Raw genomic sequence first — 19,413 nt, 5'->3', positions numbered from 1 at the left:
ACATTCCTCCCAATAAGCACCAATAACTTGGCAAATATTATCAAAATCAACTTTACTGAAACTCTGGAAGTTAGTCAAATATTACAGCAACCAACTAAAATATAACTGGAAGAAGAAAGGCCATTGAAACAGGGTAGGAGAACTCTGTGGTGAGGAGAACTCTCCCAGGCCCTGGAGTGCTGGCAGATATGAACATGGCTGCCCATGTTCCCAAGGTGGGTACCTGGTCCCAGAGGGAGAAGAGTGATCTTGTTTCAAAGGAATTATGCTGTTTTGACATGTGTATGAGATCCCTGAAGGACTGATTCGAGAGGTCTATCTTTGTTCTGCCTAACTCAGAACTCTCTCAGGACAGGGAAGTAGCTATGACTAAGTGGAGAACATTCCCTGAAAACACTGAAAGCCAAATGAACAAGTGCTATAGCCTGGGGAAAAATATAATAGTTGAGGCACACAACAAAAATGCTGAAAGTCAGGGAGGAAAAGCTGGGTGGAGAAACTTTGGGGAATAAGGGCATTGAAAAGCTTCCACATATACTGGGGAATGTAGAAAACCACACACAGGTCCAGGGTAGGATGCATGCTCAGAGAAGACCATAAGCTTGCATAGCTGGCTGGCTCAGCCAGTAGGAAGTATTTAGGCTCAGCACTAGCAGGAAGTGAAGGCTAAGGCAGAATTGTAAAAGGCCTGGATAAGTGTTAACGGAGGGCCCCAACACAGAGCCAATCTCCAAAGACTTGGAGAATATTTTTCTTTTGTTTCCTTTTTGCCCATAATGATATCCAAAACATACAATTTTAAACAAAAAATTACAAAGCATGGGAAGAAACAAGAAAGTATGCCCCATTCACAGGAAAGAAGAAATGAACAGAAACTGTCCTCAGGAAATACAGACGTTGGAGTTACTAGCAAAGACTTTAAATATGCTCAAAGAACTAAGGAAACCATGGACAAAGAATTATAGGAAACCAGGAAAACAATGTCTCAACAAAATGGAGAAGAGCAATAAAGAGACAGAAATTATAAAAAGGAATTAAAAAGACACTTGGGAGCTCAAAAGTACAAAAACTGAAATGAAAAATTCACCAGAGTGGTTAACAGCAGATCTGAGCAGAGAGAAAAAAGAATTACTAAACTTGAAGATAGGAAATAAAAATTATCCAATCTGAGAAGCAGAAACAGAAAAAGAATGAAGAAAATGAACAGAGCCTATAAAACTTCTGAGGCACCATTAATCACACCAAAATACACATAATGAGTGAGAGCCCCAGAAGAAGAGAAAATGGAGAAAGAATATTTGAAGAAATAATCGTCAATAACTTCCCAAATTTAATAAAAGAAATGAATCTACACATCCAAGAAACTCAAGGAACTCAAAGCGGAGTTCCATACTGAGACATTATAATCAAGTTATAAAAAGCCAGAGATTAAGAGAGAATCATGCAGCAGCAAGAGAAGCAACTTGAAATGTATAAGGGATCCTCAATAAAGGTAACAGTTAATCTTTCATCAGAAACCATGGAAGTCAGAAGGCAATGGTATGACATTCTTTAAAGTGCTGAAAGAAAACAAGTGTTTTCTATAGAATTCCCAAGAATTCTATATCAGAGAAAACTATCCTCCAATAGTGAAAGAGAAATTAGAATCCGCCTGCCAATGCAGGGGACGAGGGTTTGAGCCCTGGTCCGGGAAGATCCCACATGCCATGGAGCAACTAAGCCCGAGTGCCACAACTACTGAGCCTGCATGCTACAACTACTGAAGCCCACACACCTAGAGCCCGTGTTCCGCAAAAAGAGAAGCCACCGTGATGAGAAGCCTGTGCACCGCAACGAAGAGTAGCCCCTGCTTGCCGCAACTAGAGAAAGCCTGCACGCAGCAATGAACACCCAATGCAGCCAAAAACAAATATATTTAATAAATTAAAAAAAAAGAAAGAAAGAAATACTAAAGGGAATCATTCAGGCTCAATTGAAAGGACACTAGACAATAACTTGAAGCCATATAAAGAACTAAAGAACACTGGTAAAGTAACTATATAGGGGACTTCCCTGGTGGCGCAGTGGTGAAGAATCCACCTGCCAATGGAGGGGACATGGGCTCAATCCCTGGTCAGGGAAGATCCCACATGCCACGGAGCAACTAAGCCCATGTGCCAAAACTAATGAGCCTGCGCTCTACAGCCCATGAACCAAAACTACTTAAGCCCACGTGCCACAACTACTGAAGCCCACGCATCTAGAGCCCACATTCCACAACAAGAGAAGTCACCACAACGAGAAGCACGCGCACCACAACGAAGAGTAGCCCCTGCTCGCCGCAACTAGAGAAAAGCCCACGCGCAGCAACGAAGATGCAGCGCAGCCAAAATAAATAAATAAATAAAACAAATAAATCAATCAATAAAAAAAAATTTTTAAAAAGTAACTACATAGGTAACCATAAAAGCCAGTATCATTGTGTTTTTAGGATGTGACTCCTATTTTTTCTATAGAATTTCAGACAAATGCATAAAACGTAATTATAAATCTATGTTAATATGACTCAGTATTTTCAAAATGTCAATATAAGCAACTGAAGACCTATGTATGCATTTTCAGGTATTTCCCTCAAACTATTTTCCATACTTCCATTTTATCAGGAAACTATTCTTTCCCCCTTTATTAACTGATCTATGTTTGGTTCCCTGGCAGTTTTTAAAATGAGTTTTTACGTTCATTAATATTTAGAAGATTTTGAGTTTTGTTACAATAAAAATGTTTTTTAATTTCAATGCAACTATGAAGCAAAATGCCTTCATAAAAAAAAAAGGGATATTTCTCATTTTATAAAACTATGTATTTGCTATCTAACTCTAGTACGGGATTCTCATTGCATAGAAGCAGCAGTTCTATTGACTGCAGCACATTAGATTTTAAATGGATTAATTGGAAGTGAACCAAATACTACTTCTTCCTTACTCAGCAACCTCATCTAAATTGAAAGTAAAAAGTTTTCAGAAAAATATGCATATCCCGTAATGGTAGGGTTGCCAAGAGATACTTCAGAACAAGGAGTCCAATTTCTCTGAAGAAATAAAACAATTTAAGGAAGATGAAGTTGTATTTTACTAGATAAATTTTCACAAAGAGACTTTTCTTTGAAGTGTACTCTACTATGAGGCTGGCACATCTAGTGAATCCTGATAAAGGATTCAGCCTCTCACCTGATGTCAGGGACCTCTTAAAAATCTGTCCCAGTTCCCACAGCAGGGACTACAGTTTGGTGGCAATCTTGGGCATACGAGCTTGGGAATAGGTCTTCAACTGTCTCATACCTGAAGATTTCAATCTCATTAGAAGCAGAAGCCTTCCTTGAAGGTAATATACTTACAAAGATGACCAATGGAAAAAATACTCAATCTAAATCTATCTGGAAACATACAAAATCTCTCTAGCTTCTTTGCAAAATGCCACGACCCCTGGATCCAGAATGAAAATATTCTAATCCTTTCAAGACAACCTACAATTAAAATGTGAACATATGCAGTAAAATGATTTATATTGCTTAATGAAAACTTTCTCATTTTTGTTCTTTAACTATAATCAAGAAATTACTTGTAGAGATTGGAACCAAGATGGCGGAGTAGAAGGACGTGCTGTCACTCCCTCTGGCGAGAACAGAAGAATCACAACTAGCTGCTGGACAATCATCAACAGGAAGACACTGGAACTCACCAAAAAAGACACCCCACATCCAAAGACAACGGAGAAGCCACAATGAGATGGTACAAGGGGCGCAATCACAGTAAAATCAAATCCCATAACTGCTGGGTGGCTGACTCACAGACTGGAGACCACTTATACCACAGAAGTCCACCCACTGGAGTGAAGGTCCTGAGCCCCATGTCAGCCTTCCCAACCTGGGGTTCCGGCAATGTGAGGAGGAATTCCTAGAGAATCAGACTTTGAAGGCTACAGGGATTTGACTGTAGGACTTCAACAGAACTGCAGGAAACAGAGACTCCACTCTTGGAGGGTACACACAAAGCAGTGTGCGCGTCGGGACCCAGGGGAAGGAGCAGTGACCCCAGGGGAGACTGAACCAGACCTACCTGCTAGTGTTGGAGGGTCTCCTGCAGAGGTGAGGGGTGGCTGTGGTTCACCGTGGGGACAAGGACACTGGCAGCAGAAGTTCTGGGAAGTACTCCTTGGCGTAAGCCCTCCCAGAGTCTGCCATTAGCCCCATCAAAGAGCCCAGGCAGGCTCCAGTGTTCGGTTGCCTCAGGCCAAACAACCAACAGGAAGGGAACCCAGCCACACCCAACAGCAGTCAAGCGGATTAAAGTTATACTGAGCTGTGCCCACCAGAGCAACAGCCAGCTCTACCCACCACCAGTCCCTCCCATCAGGAAACTTGCATAAGCCTCTCAGATAGCCTCATCCACCAGAGGGCAGACAGCAGAAGCAAGGAGAACTACAATCCTGTAGCCTGTGGAACAAAAACCACATTCACAGAAAGACAGACAAGGTGAAAAGGCAGAGGGCTATGTACCAGATGAAGGAACAAGATAAAACCCCAGAAAAACAACTAAATGAAGTGGAGATAGACAACCTTCCAGAAAAAGAATTCAGAATAATGATAGTGAAGATGATCCAGGACTTCGGAAAAAGAATGGAGGCAAAGATCAAGAAGATGCAAGAAATGTTTAAGAAAAACCTAGAAGAATTAAAGAAAAAAAAGAGATGAACAATACAATAACTGAAATGAAAACTACACTCGAAGGAATCAATAGCAGAATAACTGAGGCAGAAGAACAGATAAGTGACCTGGAAGACAGAATGGTGGAATTCACTGCTGTGGAACAGAATAAAGAAAAAAGAATGAAAAGAAATGAAGACAGCCTAAGAGACCTCTGGGACAACATTAAACGCAACAACATTCACATTATAGGGGTCCCAGAAGGAGAAGAGAGAGAGAAAGGACCCGAGAAAATATTTGAAGAGATTATAGTCGAAAACGTCCCTAACATGGGAAAGGAAATAGCCACCCAAGTCCAGGAAGTGCAGAGAGTCCCATAGAGGATAAACCCAAGGAGAAACACGCCGAGACACACAGTAATCAAATTGGCAAAAATTAAAGACAAAGAAAAATTATTGAAAGCAGCAAGGGAAAAAGGACAAATAATATACAAGGGAGCTCTCATAAGGTTAACAGCTGATTTCTCAGCAGAAACTCTACAAGCCCATGATATACTTAAAGTGATGAAAAGTGATGAAAGGGAAGAAACTACAACCAAGATTACTCTACCCAGCAAGGATCTCATTCCGATTCGATGGAGAAATCAAAAGCTTTACAGACAAGCAAAAGCTATGAGAATTCAGCACCACCAAACCAGCTCTACAACAAATGCTAAAGGAACTTCTCTAAGTGAGAAACACAAGAGAAGAAAAGGACCTACAAAAACAAACCCAAAACAATTAAGAAAATGGTCATAAACAATTAAGAAAATGGTCATAGGAACATACATATCGATAATTACCTTAAACGTGAATGGATTAAATGCTCCAACCAAAAGACAAGGCTTGCTGAATGGATACAAAAACAAGACCCACATATACGCTGTGTACAAGAGACCCACTTCAGACCTAGGGATACATACAGACTGAAAGTGAGGGGATGGAAAAAGATATTCCATGCAAACGGAAATCAAAAGAAAGCTGGAGTAGCAATACTCATATCAGATAAAATAGACTTTAAAATAAAGAATGCAACAAGAGACAAGGAAGGACACTACATAATGATCAAGGGATCAATCCAAGAAGAAGATATAACAATTATCAATATATATGCACCCAACATACGAGCACCTCAATACATAAGGCAAATGCTAACAGCTATAAGGGAGGAAATCGATAGTAACACAATAACAGTGGGGGACTTTAACACCTCATTTACACCAATGGACATATCATCCAAACAGAAAATTAATGAGGAAACACAAGCTTTAAATGACACAATACACCAGATAGATTTAATTGATATTTATAGGACATTCCATCCAAAAACAGCAGATTACACTTTCTTCTCAAGTGTGCACAAAACATTCTCCAGGATAGATCACATCTTGGGTCACAAATCAAGCCTCAGTAAATTTAAGAAAATTGAAATCATTATCAAGCACCTTTTGTGACCACAACGCTATGAGATTAGAAATCAATTACAGGGAAAAATCGTAAAAAACACAAACACATGGAGGCTAAACAATACGTTACTAAATAACCAAGAGATTACTGAAGAAATCAAACAGGAAATCAAAAAATACCTAGAGACAAATGACAATGAAAACACGACGATCCAAAACCTATGGAATGCAGCAAAAGCAGTTCTAAGAGGGAAGTTTATAGCTATAGAAGCCTACCTCAAGAAACAAGAAAAATCACAAATAAACAATCTAACCTTACACCTAAAGGAACTAGAAAAAGAAGAAACAAAACCCAAAGTTAGCAGAAGAAATCGTAAAGATCAGAGCAGAAATAAATGAAATACAAACAAAGAAAACAATAGTAAAGATCAATAAAACGAAAAGCTGGTTCTTTGAGAAGATAAACAAAATTGATAAAGCATTAGCCACACTCATCAACAAACAGAGGGAGAGGACTCAAATCAATAAAAGTAGAAATGAAAAAGGAGAAGTTACAACAGACACTGCACAAATACAAAGCATCCTAAGAGACTACTACAAGTGACTCTATGCCAGTAAAATGGACAACCTGGAACAAATGGACAAATTCTTAGAAAGGTATAGCCTTCCAAGACTGAACCAGGAAGAAATAGAAAATATGAACAGACCAATCACAACTAATGAAATTGAAAATGTGATTAAAAATCTTCCAACAAACAAAAGTCCAGGACCAGATGGCTTCACAGGTGAATTCTATCAAACATTTAGAGAAGAGCTAACATCCACCCTTCTCAAAATCTTCCAAAAAACTGCAGAGGAAGGAACACTCCCAAACTCATTCTATGAGGCCACCATCACCCTGATACCAAAACCAGACAAGGATAATACAAAAAAAGAAAATTACAGACCAATATCACTGATGAATATGGATGCAAAAATCCTCAACAAAATACTAGCAAACAGAATCCAACAACACATTAAAAGGATCATACACCATGATCAAGTGGGATTTATCCCAAGGATGCAAGGATTCTTCAATATACGCAAATCAATCAATGTGATACACCACATTAACAAACTGAAGAAGAAAAACCATATGATGATGGGCTTCTCTGGTGGTGCAGTGGTTGGGAATCCGCCTGCCAATGCAGGGGACGCGGGTTTGGGCCCTGGTTTGGGAAGATCCCACATGCTGCGGAGCAGCTGGGCCCGTGCGCCACGGCTGCTGAGCCTGCGTTCTAGAGCCGGTGCTCTGTGACGACAGGGGCCACCGCGGTGAGGGGCCTGCGCACGGCAGTGAGGAGTGGCCCCCGCTCACTGCAACTAAAATAAGAAAGCCCACGCACAGCCACGAGGACCCAACGCAGCCAAAAATAAATAAATAAATAAATTAATTAAAAAAAGAAGTGGGATAAAATCCCACTTTAGAAAAAAAACCGTATGACCATCTCAATAGATGCAGAAAAAGCTTTTGACAAAATTCAACACCAATTTATGATAAAAACTCTCCAGAAAGTGGGCATAGAGGGAACCTACCTCAACATAATAAAGGCCATATGCAACAAACCCACAGCAAACATCATTCTCAATGGTGAAAAACTGAAAGCATTTCCTCTAAGATCAGGAACAAGACAAGGATGTCCACTCTCACCACTATTATTCAACATAGTTTTGGAAGTCCTAGCCTCGGCAATCAGAGAAGAAAAAGAAATAAAAGAAATCCAAATTGGAAAAGAAGAAGTAAAACTGTCACTGTTTGCAGATGACATGATACTATACATTGAGAATCCTAAAGATGCCATGAGAAAACTACTAGAGCTAATCAATGAATTTGGTAAAGTTGCAGGATACAAAATTAATGCACAGAAATCTCTTGCATTCCTTTACACTAATGATGAAAAATCTGAAAGAAATTAAGGAAACACTTCCATTTACCATTGCAACAAAAAGAATAAAATACCTAGGAATAAACCTACCTAGGGAGACAAAAGACCTGTATGCAGAAAACTATAAGACACTGTTGAAAGAAATTAAAGATGATACCAACAGATGGAGAGATCTTGTGAAAATGACTATAGTACGCAAAGCAATCTACAGATTCAACGCAATCCCTATCAAATTACCAATGGCCTTTTTTACAGAACTAGAACAAAAAATCTTAAAATTTGTATGGAGACACAAAAGACCCCGAATAGCCAAAGCAGATTCCTCCCTGACTTCAGACTATACTACAAAGCTTCAGTAATCAAGACAATATGGTACTGGCACAAAAACAGAAATATAGATCAATGGAACAGGATAGAAAGCCCAGAGATAAACCCACGCACCTATGGTCAACTAATCTATGACAAAGGAGGCAAGGATATACAATGCAGAAAAGACAGTCTCTTCAATAAGTGGTGCTGGGAAAACTGGACAGCTACGTGTAAAGGAATGAAATTAGAACACTCCCTAACACCATACACAAAAATAAACTCAAAATGGATTAGAGACCTAAAAGTAAGACCAGACACTATAAAACTCTTAGAGGAAAACATTGGAAGAACACTCTTTGACATAAATCACAGCAAGATCTTTTTTGATCCACTTCCTAGAATAATGGAAATAAAAAGAAAACTAAACAAATGGGACCTAATGAAACTTAAAAGCTTTTGCACAGCTAAGGAAACCATAAACAAGACAAAAAGGCAACGCTTAGAATGGGAGAAAATATTTGCAAACGAATCAATGGACAAAGGATTAATCTCTAAAATATATAAACACCTCATGCAGCTCAATATTAAAAAAACAAACAACCCAATCCAAAAATGGGCAGAAGACCTATATAGACATTTCTCCAAAGAAGACATAAGATGGCCAAGAAGCACATGAAAAGCTGCTCAACATCACTAATTATTAGAGAAATGCAAATCAAAACTACAGTGATGTATCACCTCACACCAGTTAGAATGAGCATCATCAGAAAATCTACAAACAACAAATGCTGGAGAGGGTGTGGAGAAAAGGGAACCCTCTTGTACTGTTGGTGGGAATGTACATTGATAACAGCCAATATGGAGAACAGTATGGAGGGTCCTTAAAAAACTAAAAATAGAATTACCATATGACCCAGCAATCCCACTACTGGGCATATACCCAGAGAAAACCATAATTCAAAAAGACACATGCACCCCAATGTTCATTGCAGCACTATTTACAATAGTCAGGTCATGGAAGCAACCTAAATGCCCATCGACAGACGAATGGATAAAGAAGATGTGGCACATATATACAATGGAATATTACTCAGCCATAAAAGGGAACGAAATTGGGTCATTTGTTGAGACGTGGATGGATCTAGAGACTGTCATACAGAGTGAAGTAAGTCAGAAAGAGAGAAACAAATACCGTATATTAACACATATATGTGGAACCTAGAAAAATGGTACAGATGAACCGGTTTGCAGGGCAGAAATTGAGTCACGGATGTAGAGAACAAACGTATGGATATCAAGGGGGAAAAGTGGTGGTGGTGGTGGTGGTGGTGGTGGTGGTGGTGGTAGTGGGGTGGTGTGATGAATTGGGAGATTGGGATTGACATGTATACACTAATATGTATAAAATGGATAATAATAAGAACCTGTTGTATACAAAAATAAATTAAATTAAAAACATAGTTGTTTAAAATAAGAAATACAGGGTACTGTCATTAATAAGAGGGCAATTCAATAATTATTACATATAATGGAATGCTGATCAAATGGACAGAAAGCGGTACATCTATATATGTACTGACATGAAAAACTAAGTGAAAAAATAAGCTTCAGAAATGATAGTGGATGATCCTACTCATGTTAAAAAAAAATGAGAAAGAGTGTGTGGATGTATGTCTTGTATGCAAATGTTTGTAAGATGTTTTTAGCGTTGTAGCAACAATTTACTGAAATGGCAGGAGCCTCTGAAAATATTTCAGCGTTGTGAACTGCATTTTTAATAAGCAGAATTTATATGCCGTACCTTGGTTTCTTTTCGGTGCAGTTTAAATTTCTATTAGTCCTTGAATATGTAAGTCTGCACTAATTAACATTTTTGGTACCACTCTCAAGAGGATAAATGGAATGGAATTTCAATAATATTTAAAATATTATCATGTTAATTATTCTAGCTGTTACCCAATGTAGCAAACTTCAGACACAACAGTTAGTCCGTCTTTGAAAATATATAATAGCATACAAATCAAGTAAGTTGGACAGTTAGTCCCTCTTTGAAAATATATAATAGCATACAAATCAAGTAAGTTGGATTTCTGGCATTAGACAACTCTAAAAACTATTACCATTATTAACAATCTATTTTTGCTTCAAGCAACATTTGAACATCTTCATCATAAGTCCTCTTTTTCAATAATTTAGTTTTTCCTTACCAGGCTATTTTCTTTCCAAGCTTCTGGGAACTTGGGTCTCTGTTTTTCCCTAGACACCAGAACCTGCATATCTTCAAAAGTGGGATGGTTTCCAACCTCTGTCTGAAAAGCCATCTGGTATTCTGGTACAGATTCACCTGTGTTTTTTTTTTTTAAAAAAAGATAAGAGTAAAATTTATAATTATAAAGAGACCCTGTTGTGGGTTTTATGCACTATTAGTAAAAGCTCTATTTAGAATAGTCTTTGTTTGATAAATTAAATGTTTGTTATAAATTAGATGGTAGTTACAATGATGGGCAGCTATTTTTAAATGGTTTCTAGTATTAGTGAATTTGGGGGTGGGGGTGGACATTATTATATACATGAGGTTTAACACTTAAAACTGAATTCTTATCCCATACAGGGATTGAGGGTGGTGACTATGAGGAGAAAGTCCAAGATCTAGTACAACAAACATGTCTGTAGAACTAAATGTAAGTGGGTGGGTGGTACAGTCATGTCTCATTACATCACTGACTCTATTATAGTCTAGCCAGATTTTTCATATGTCACAAAAATTTTTATGATAATGACCATTTGACAAAAAATCAATAAACTGATTTTTCCCCTTAATAAGTAGTATCTAGATCAAGGATTTTGAAATATCATTAAGTATTCTACCACTGTTTAATAACCTTATTCATCACCAATATGCACAATCAGCAGCTTGTGATAAAAGACTTACGATTTTTACAAAATGTTGTCAAATTAAACTTAATTAACATATTGAGCCACCCAGAAGACCTCTGGGACCAACATTTAGAAAACCAATCGTTTAGTCAAAATCTTGGCAAAGAACACAAGAGAAATAGACTCTTCCTGCCTCCTTGTCCCTCCCCCAATACCATTAAAATGACAAGATAAATTAGAAGAAAGAATACCAGGAAGGAGGTAAGGCATTTAGGTTCTAATCTTGGCTTCATCTCTATCTAGGAAAAGCCGTTTAACTATTCTGTGTTTCAGTTTTCCTGTCAGCAAAATGGAAATGTCTGCCTTCCTTATCTCACTCACGTGGAGACAATACAAAATTTATAATGACCCAGATAGAAAGTACATTACAAAGCATGTAATTGAAGTTTTATGCTTCAATTTGAATATTCAAAAAAAACCACCACCTATACACTTGCCCTCCACCAATATTAAAAAAGATTTACAAAGAGTAATTCTATAATTTATGTAGCATAGCCCAAAGTTTTTGGAATATTGCACTATCTATAAATACAAATGGTATTTTCACATATTCTATAAAGATTTAAGCAGATACTTATTTTTGATCAATAACCATCAACACTGAACTTGAAAGACAAAACTAAAGTATTTCATCCCGCCAGTTAGTGTATCACTTTCTTTCATGAAATCTCATATGATAAACCCTCAACCCATACCATCTGTGAACTGTAAGATACTTACTAATATATCTCTTTTGTCTTTCTGAGACATACACACAACACACATACATACCTTCCAAGTGTTATTTTTTCCTCAAATGCTCTTCAGTAGAATAAATATTTAATACAATTTTACTTATTAGTTTTAATTGGGTGTAAATTATAATTAGAAAACTTGCTAAATAAAACTGATGCACAATCTTGTTTTGGGAATGGAATGACATTAAGAATTATCAAATTTCTACTAAATCTTCATGGTTCTCATCTGTTACTTGTTAATTATGTCTCTAAGCAGTTAGGAACGTTTTAATCCCCTTCTTAAATTATGTTTATTCTCTTCCTCCTTTTTCTTTCTCTTGCCTTCTTTTTTTCTTCCTTCCTGCCTTTCCTTCCTGCTCTTCCTTTGTAATATAGATCCTAATTCATTTATATTGTTAATATTTTACAGAGAGAGGCAGCCTTCATAACAAACTGTTTCCATTCAATAAAATGGAATAATAATAAAAGCATGTCCTGCACTTGGAGTTCTATTATAGAAGTTTAAAAAATATTTTATAAGAATTTTTCCACTAATATATGCTATTCTTTAGGCTTATTCATAAGTTTGTGGAAAACTTTTTTTCAATTTACACCCCATTTCACTGTTAAAAATTTTAGGAGCACCCTGTATCCTCTGCCTGTGCTTTTTTAGCACTCTTTTCCTCCTACACCCTGTAATATTTCTGTCTTCTTTATTCCACAGAAACTCCTCTAAGAATACCAATGACCTCCTCCTATTCAAATTCCAAGATCATTCCTCAGTTCCGCTTCCTTTTGACCTTTCAATTACATACGTTTCTACTAATATTGGTTCTTAATACTTTCTAACATTGACTTCCAAAATACTAAGATTTCTCAGTTTCCTCACTGTCCATTTGTCTTCCTATGACGGGGGAGGGGGAGGTCACCAAATATTCAGTCTTTACTCACCAATGTTTCTCTCTCTTCATTTATTCTTTTAGGGGACTGCATCCACTTATAAATTCTCAATTACCATCTCTATGTAGGTAATTCCCAAATAATCATTTTAATCTTAAATTCTTCATTCTTTTAAGTTCTTCAGTAACAATTTTTTCAGTTGTCTATCAATACCCCAACCCAAAAGTTCCCACAATTAACTCATCTTTCCAATGTAAACCAGTACTTTTTCCTAAGCTCCTGGCTGCCACCCTACTTCTCAGACCTCTCAATATTTCTCAATTCCCTAGACTGTCTTCCAATAGCTAACCAGAACCACAGCTTCCTTTTCTACATTTTGTCTCACATATGCCTCTTCCTCCCCATTTCCATACCCAAGATTGCAGGGTATCTTAATGCAACTCTCTTCTTTTTCCTTTACTTTTATTTTAAATTTTGGTTAAATGTACAAAACATAAAATTTACCATTTTAACCATTTCTGAGTGTACAGTTCTGTGGCACTAGGTGCATTCACAATGTTGTGCATCCATCTCCAGAACTTTTTCCATCTTCCTAAACTGAAATTCTGTATACATTTAAAAGTAACCCCCAATTTCTTTTTCCTTTTTAAACTCTTTCTAGTACTATTTCAATTCATCCTATATTTCTATTATAATAATATTTTTCAAACAAGATTTAATTGTCTTTTATTTTTCAAACATCTGATATTGCATTTTATTATTTATCAGTCCAAAAGCAACAGATATTCTTTGAATCAGTAATTGTTCAAAAAATGTTGCTGATAGCAATGTACTAACTAAAGCTGATACAAGAATCATTTCAGTCAGACATGCTTCTAAAAACCAGAAATTCTGGATTAGGATTTTTAAAAAATATGTGGCCAAAGTTCCAATAATAGAAATTAAAAGCTCCATGGTTCCAATAATATGTGATACTACTGCAATCACTGCTATTTCCAGAAAAACACTTTGAGTACTCCGTACTTCCAATTAACTGGAAAATATACTTCTAAATAATAACTGATTGATGTGTAGGTAATATAATAAATTATTAATTTATTTCATTATATTTTAAAATTAAACTATTGTTACATGCTTACTGTTTTTAAAGCAAAAAAATTCAACCCCACTACTAATCTGTTTTTATTAAATAGCTCCATTTCATAAATTTGTCCAATGCTGGTTTAACTGACTGTATATCCTTTTCTTATGCTTTTAATGTGGTTATTCTTATAACATAAAGACCATTTATGTCAAGTCATTTTGTACACCACCTATAAGGGTGCAGTGCACATATTGGTAATTACTTTAAATTTTTATATCACAATGACAGTGATGTAATCTTAACAAAAGGAAAAAAAATATACAATTATTTGGCTATTTCAAGTAAGCCTCAAATAAGCATTCACATTAAATGAGTGTTCTTTCATGAAAGGAAGGAAGGTAGGCAGGAAGGCATGATGACAAGGGAGAAGTTTTTTAAAAAGGAAGAAAAGGAGAATGAGAAAAAGAAAGGAAGAAAAAAGTGTTCCAATGGATAATTCATTACTTCTAATTCCTTATTGGGTCAATTCAGGAAACACTGTTAAGTGCAGCTTCTCAAATACTCAGAGGTTGTGTAAAGAAAACAATGACTGCTAAAGCAATCAGAGACCATCCTGAACACAGATAAGCTATTATGAGCAATTAATTAAATTACACTCAGATGCAAACCTGGAGTCCTTTCTAAAAAGTTTTTCCTGATTCACATCCTTCTGCTAGTAATGTTTCTGAACACTAGATGGCAATGAGCTAAAGGTTTAAATGAAAGTCAAACACGTCGAAGTTGACTTATTTAATATAGGTAGAAAAAAATATAACTGCTTCACTTCAAAACATACATCAATTTTTGACAGCAGTTCCCTTACCTGGGAAGAGGTCTGTACATCTCATAAATATCTCCCAATAAATTAGTCCAAGTGCATACATATCTACTTGTTTCAAAGCTGATTCACAGTCCCTCAGGTTCACAGCTCCTTCTAGAACTTCTGGTGCCATATATCTGATTGTGCCAACCTGATAAATTAGAGTGATGTATTTCAGAAAAAGAATGTAGCATATTCTGAAGGGCATACATTAGACCAGAAGTTATACATAAATTTCAGGTCAACAACATGTCAATGTTATTTGAACCTAAGCATGTCACTGAACCTTTCTATACCAAATTTTTAATAAATAAAATACCCATTTTAGGACATCTTGGTTGCTTCCAGTTTTTGGCAATTATGAATAAAGCTGCTAAAACGTTTATGTACAGGTTTCTGTGTGAATATAAACTGTCAACTCAATTGGGTAAATATATAGGAGTGTGATTGCTGGAAGACTATGTCTTCCAAAGTGGCTATACCCTTTTGCATTCCCACAAACAATGAATGAGTTGCTGTTGCTCCACATCTTCACCGGCATTTGATATTACTGTTTGGTTTTTTTTTTAACCATTTGAATGTAATGGAATCTTGTTTGGATTTGCAGTTCTCTAATGAGGAATGGTGTTGAGTAACTTTTATATGCCTATTTGCCATCTGTATATCTTCTCCGGTAAGGTGTCTGTTCAGATCTTCTGTTTTTTAATTGGCTTGTTTGTCTTCTTACTGTTGAGTTTTAAGAGTTCTTTTATATTCTGGATACAAGTCCTTTATCAGATATGTGTTTTTCAAATATTTTCTCCCAGTCTATGGCTTGTTTTTTTCATTCTCTTAATACTGTCTTTCGCAGAGCAGAAGTTTTTAATTTTAACAAAATTCACCTTAGCAATTTTTTCTTTCAAAAAAAATACCCTTTTTAAATAATTAAACTGTGATATATTCATCCTATTCAACAGCATTCCTACTAATATTGACAAAAATGAGTTGGAATGGCAGTGATTTCCACAACGAATTGATGAACTTCATGCAATGTCTTCTGTATATCTTAATTTTGTAATTCCTAATATGCTACACTTGGATAAGGATAACTGTCCTGAGTAGTTAGTGGATTTTTAAATGCAATTTATTATGTTTTGAAAATATGTCACTGTGATACCTTTTGTATACACTCACCTCACTTATGGCTGCATTATCTTCCTCCCCTGGGCGCACCAGTCTATTTCCAGTCAGCTTCATGGACAACCCAAAGTCACTAATAACACAGGTTCCATCATTTTTCACCAGAACATTTCTGCTATTTAAATCTCGATGGGAAATTGCAGGTTTATAGTGATCTGTTTGGATAATTTTCAAATATTTATTAATGCTTAAATAGCACTACTGGACATGAAATGAGCATGAAGGTAATAGGGGCTATATAAACATAGAAGATAGTGTTATTTTTCTGCCCATTTATTTTCCAATAGCAAAAAAGGACATAAGAAATCAAAATTTCAACTCACAATCCCCACTATTTTCGGTATATTTCACAACATAACTCCTGTTGGAACTATAATTAATTAAGCTCTAAACATTCAGCTACATAAACATTCAGCTGCAATTAATAGCCAAGAGGCTGTTGCTTCTAATTTTAACATGTACTTTTTTTTTTCCTTTTCATTTTTAGAGTAGCAAAAGGAGGCAATAGAGAAAGGAATATCTGGCATAAAAAACAATAAAAAGTCAACTTATCTAAAACAATTATCACTGAAAAACTGACATGGCTCCAAAATTGGTATATGTATTTTATAGTATTCTCTTACAGCTTAACAAATCAAACCTATGACAGAAAATCCCAGTTTTGTCCTGAGGCTTAGCCATGTATCTAAGCCCACCACAATTCTTCAAATCAAACTAGAAACAGTTTTGCAATGGACTGGTAGCTGTTTTATGATTTTACAAAGAAACAAAACACTATTATACTCATTCTATTACTTGTTTATCAGAAGACTACATGTTCCATGTAGGCAGAGAAAGAACATGTTTTGCCTGAATTCAAAAGGCATGGCACATAGTAAATGCTTGCTGAGTGAAAGAATATATCCAACCTAAGCCCCTAACTAAAATCATAATTCTTTTCCTCTTTATAAGAAAACCTGTGGGGGGGGGGAGGGGGAGGAACGGATTGAGAGTTTGGGATTAGTAGATGCAAACTATTATATATAGGATGGAAAAACAACAAGGTCCTACTGTATAGCACAGGGAACTATATTCAATATCCTGTGATAAACCATAATGGAAAAGAGTATGAAAAAGAATATATATATGTATAGCTGAGTCACTTTGTTATATAGGAGAAGTTAACACAACATTGTAAATCAACTATACTCCCATAAAATTTTTAAAAAAGAAAACCTTATATAAATCTTATATTGAAATAAAACCGTAGCTCTTGAAAAGAAAAAAATTCTATAGTACCATTCCCAAAATTTAAAATAACTCCTCAGGTATACAAAGAAATAGAGCAATCAGAACAAAGTCAATGATAAGTTGAGAGTGTTTACATTTAGGCACAAAAAGACTCAGTATTTACATTTATTACTCTCATTAACATGTATTAGACTTCAATTTCACCAACAGTGAAACCAAAGACAGAAGATAATGATTCCTTTGATATTGAGGCAGGGGGGAGGCAATAGCACAACTAGAAGAAAAATAGCAGTTACCAGGTTTCTTTTTCTAAAAACTGACTTCTATCTCATTTGCTCCTCTTCCCGGTCCAGCCTTCCCAAGTATGTACTAACATGGCTCATTCAACCCCTAACAGAGCTACATTTCTTACTCTGGATAAAACCACAACATAAGTATATGTGGTATAATCTCGAGCTGATATTTATATAAGAAAATTTATAGAGACACTGGAAAATGTTTGTATACTAACACCAGAGCAATACTTAAACTAAAATATCTCACACATAAGGGAAACCAGGTTAATAATGTGAAGAATGTGCAATGAGTCAGTCAGCCAGCCAGCCAGAGGGGAAAACAGGGTAATACTTTCTGCTACTATTAAAAAAGGAAACAAAAGAAATGAAAAGAAAAGAGAAGAGGGAGGAAGCAAAGGAGGAAGGAAGCGAGGGAGGAAATAAGGAAAAAGAAAAAAAGAAAAAGGAAGAGACGAGAGGATTCATCACCAATGCAGAGGGTGGAACTATAGACCACCTTTTTGAGACTTCTTTTCCCCTTAAAGTTCCCCTCAATATTCATTTTAATTTTTTTTACTGGGGAAGGGGTTGTGGTTTGTAGAAAGGGGGGCAGAGCATGTAATGATTTTGCCCTGGGCAGTAGCACACTTGGCAAATTTCTTAAAGCAAAGTGGGACACAATATTATTTTAATTATGTTAAAAAATAAAACCTGAACACAAAATAGTCTCTCTGTGGACATTTACACAAACACACACACAGCAAAGGACCTGGAAAGATGTACATAAACTAGTTAATAGTAATTTTCTGGTTATAGATTTAAGTGATCTATATATGTTCTTTCTTTGCTAGACTTTTTTCCATGATAATGCTACACTGACATTATCATTAGGAAAAAAATTCATAGGGAGAACCAATTACAAATAAACAGGTTCAACTCCTACTTTCCCTGAAGTAAAAAATAGCTGAATAAATAATAATAGTATTATTCCTTACTACAAAATTTGTATGCCAAACAGCAAAGTTATATCTGAAGATACCGGGAAGAATAGAGTTCTCTGAAAAAAAGTGAAATGCCACTTTAAATATTTTGAAATAGTACAGTATAGTTGGAATATTTATTTATTATTGAAATATAGTCATTTACAATGTCATGTTAGTTTCAGGTGCACAGCAGTGATTCAGTTATACACACACACACACACACATTCTTTTTCAGATAATTTTCCCTTATAGGTTATTACGAAATATTGAGTATAGCTCCCTGTGCTATACAGTAGGTCCTTGTTGGTTACCTATTTTATATATAGTAGTGTATATGTTAATTCCATCCTCCTGATTTATCCCTCTCCCCCTTCCCCTTTGGTAACTATATGTTTGTTTTCTATGTCTGTGGGTCTATTTCTGTTTTGTAAATAAGTTCATTTGTATCTTTTTTTTTTTTCAAATTCTACATATAAGTGATATATGATATTTGTCTTTCTCTGGCTTACTTCACTTAGTATGATAATCTCTAGGTCCATCCATGTTGCTGTAAATGGCATTATATTATGGCTGAGTAATATTCCCTTTATATATATATATATATATATATATATATATATATATATATACCACATCTTCTTTATCCATTCATCTGTCGATGGGCATCTGTTGCTTGGCTATTGTAAATAGTGCTGCAAATATGTGCCCAGGAGTGAGATTGCTGGATCATATGGTACCTCTATTTTTAGTTTTTTAAGGAACCTACATACTGTTCTCCATAGTGGCTGTTCCAATTTACATTCCTACCAGCAGTGTAGGAGGGTTCCTTTTTCTTCACACCCTCTCCAGCATTTATTACTTGCAGACTTTTTGATGAGGGCCATTCTGACT

The 19,413-nt window shown here is 36.0% G+C and overlaps 1 protein-coding gene across 1 annotated transcript in view; it reads right to left on the bottom strand.

The window, feature by feature from the left end:
* Nucleotides 1-19,413, bottom strand: part of BMPR2 (bone morphogenetic protein receptor type 2) — a 188,245-nt gene that overhangs the window by 12,240 nt on the left and 156,592 nt on the right. The window contains exons 8-10 of the mRNA XM_061186550.1: nt 16,029-16,189; nt 14,859-15,006; nt 10,567-10,703 (exon numbers count right to left, since the gene is read on the bottom strand). Coding sequence (XP_061042533.1) covers nt 10,567-10,703; nt 14,859-15,006; nt 16,029-16,189 — 446 coding nt within the window. The remainder of the gene's footprint in view (nt 1-10,566; nt 10,704-14,858; nt 15,007-16,028; nt 16,190-19,413) is intronic.

Source organism: Eubalaena glacialis, chromosome 1 (genome assembly GCF_028564815.1).
Source record: "Eubalaena glacialis isolate mEubGla1 chromosome 1, mEubGla1.1.hap2.+ XY, whole genome shotgun sequence".
Taxonomy (NCBI): domain Eukaryota; kingdom Metazoa; phylum Chordata; class Mammalia; order Artiodactyla; family Balaenidae; genus Eubalaena; species Eubalaena glacialis.
This window is presented reverse-complemented; position numbering and strand designations above follow the sequence as displayed.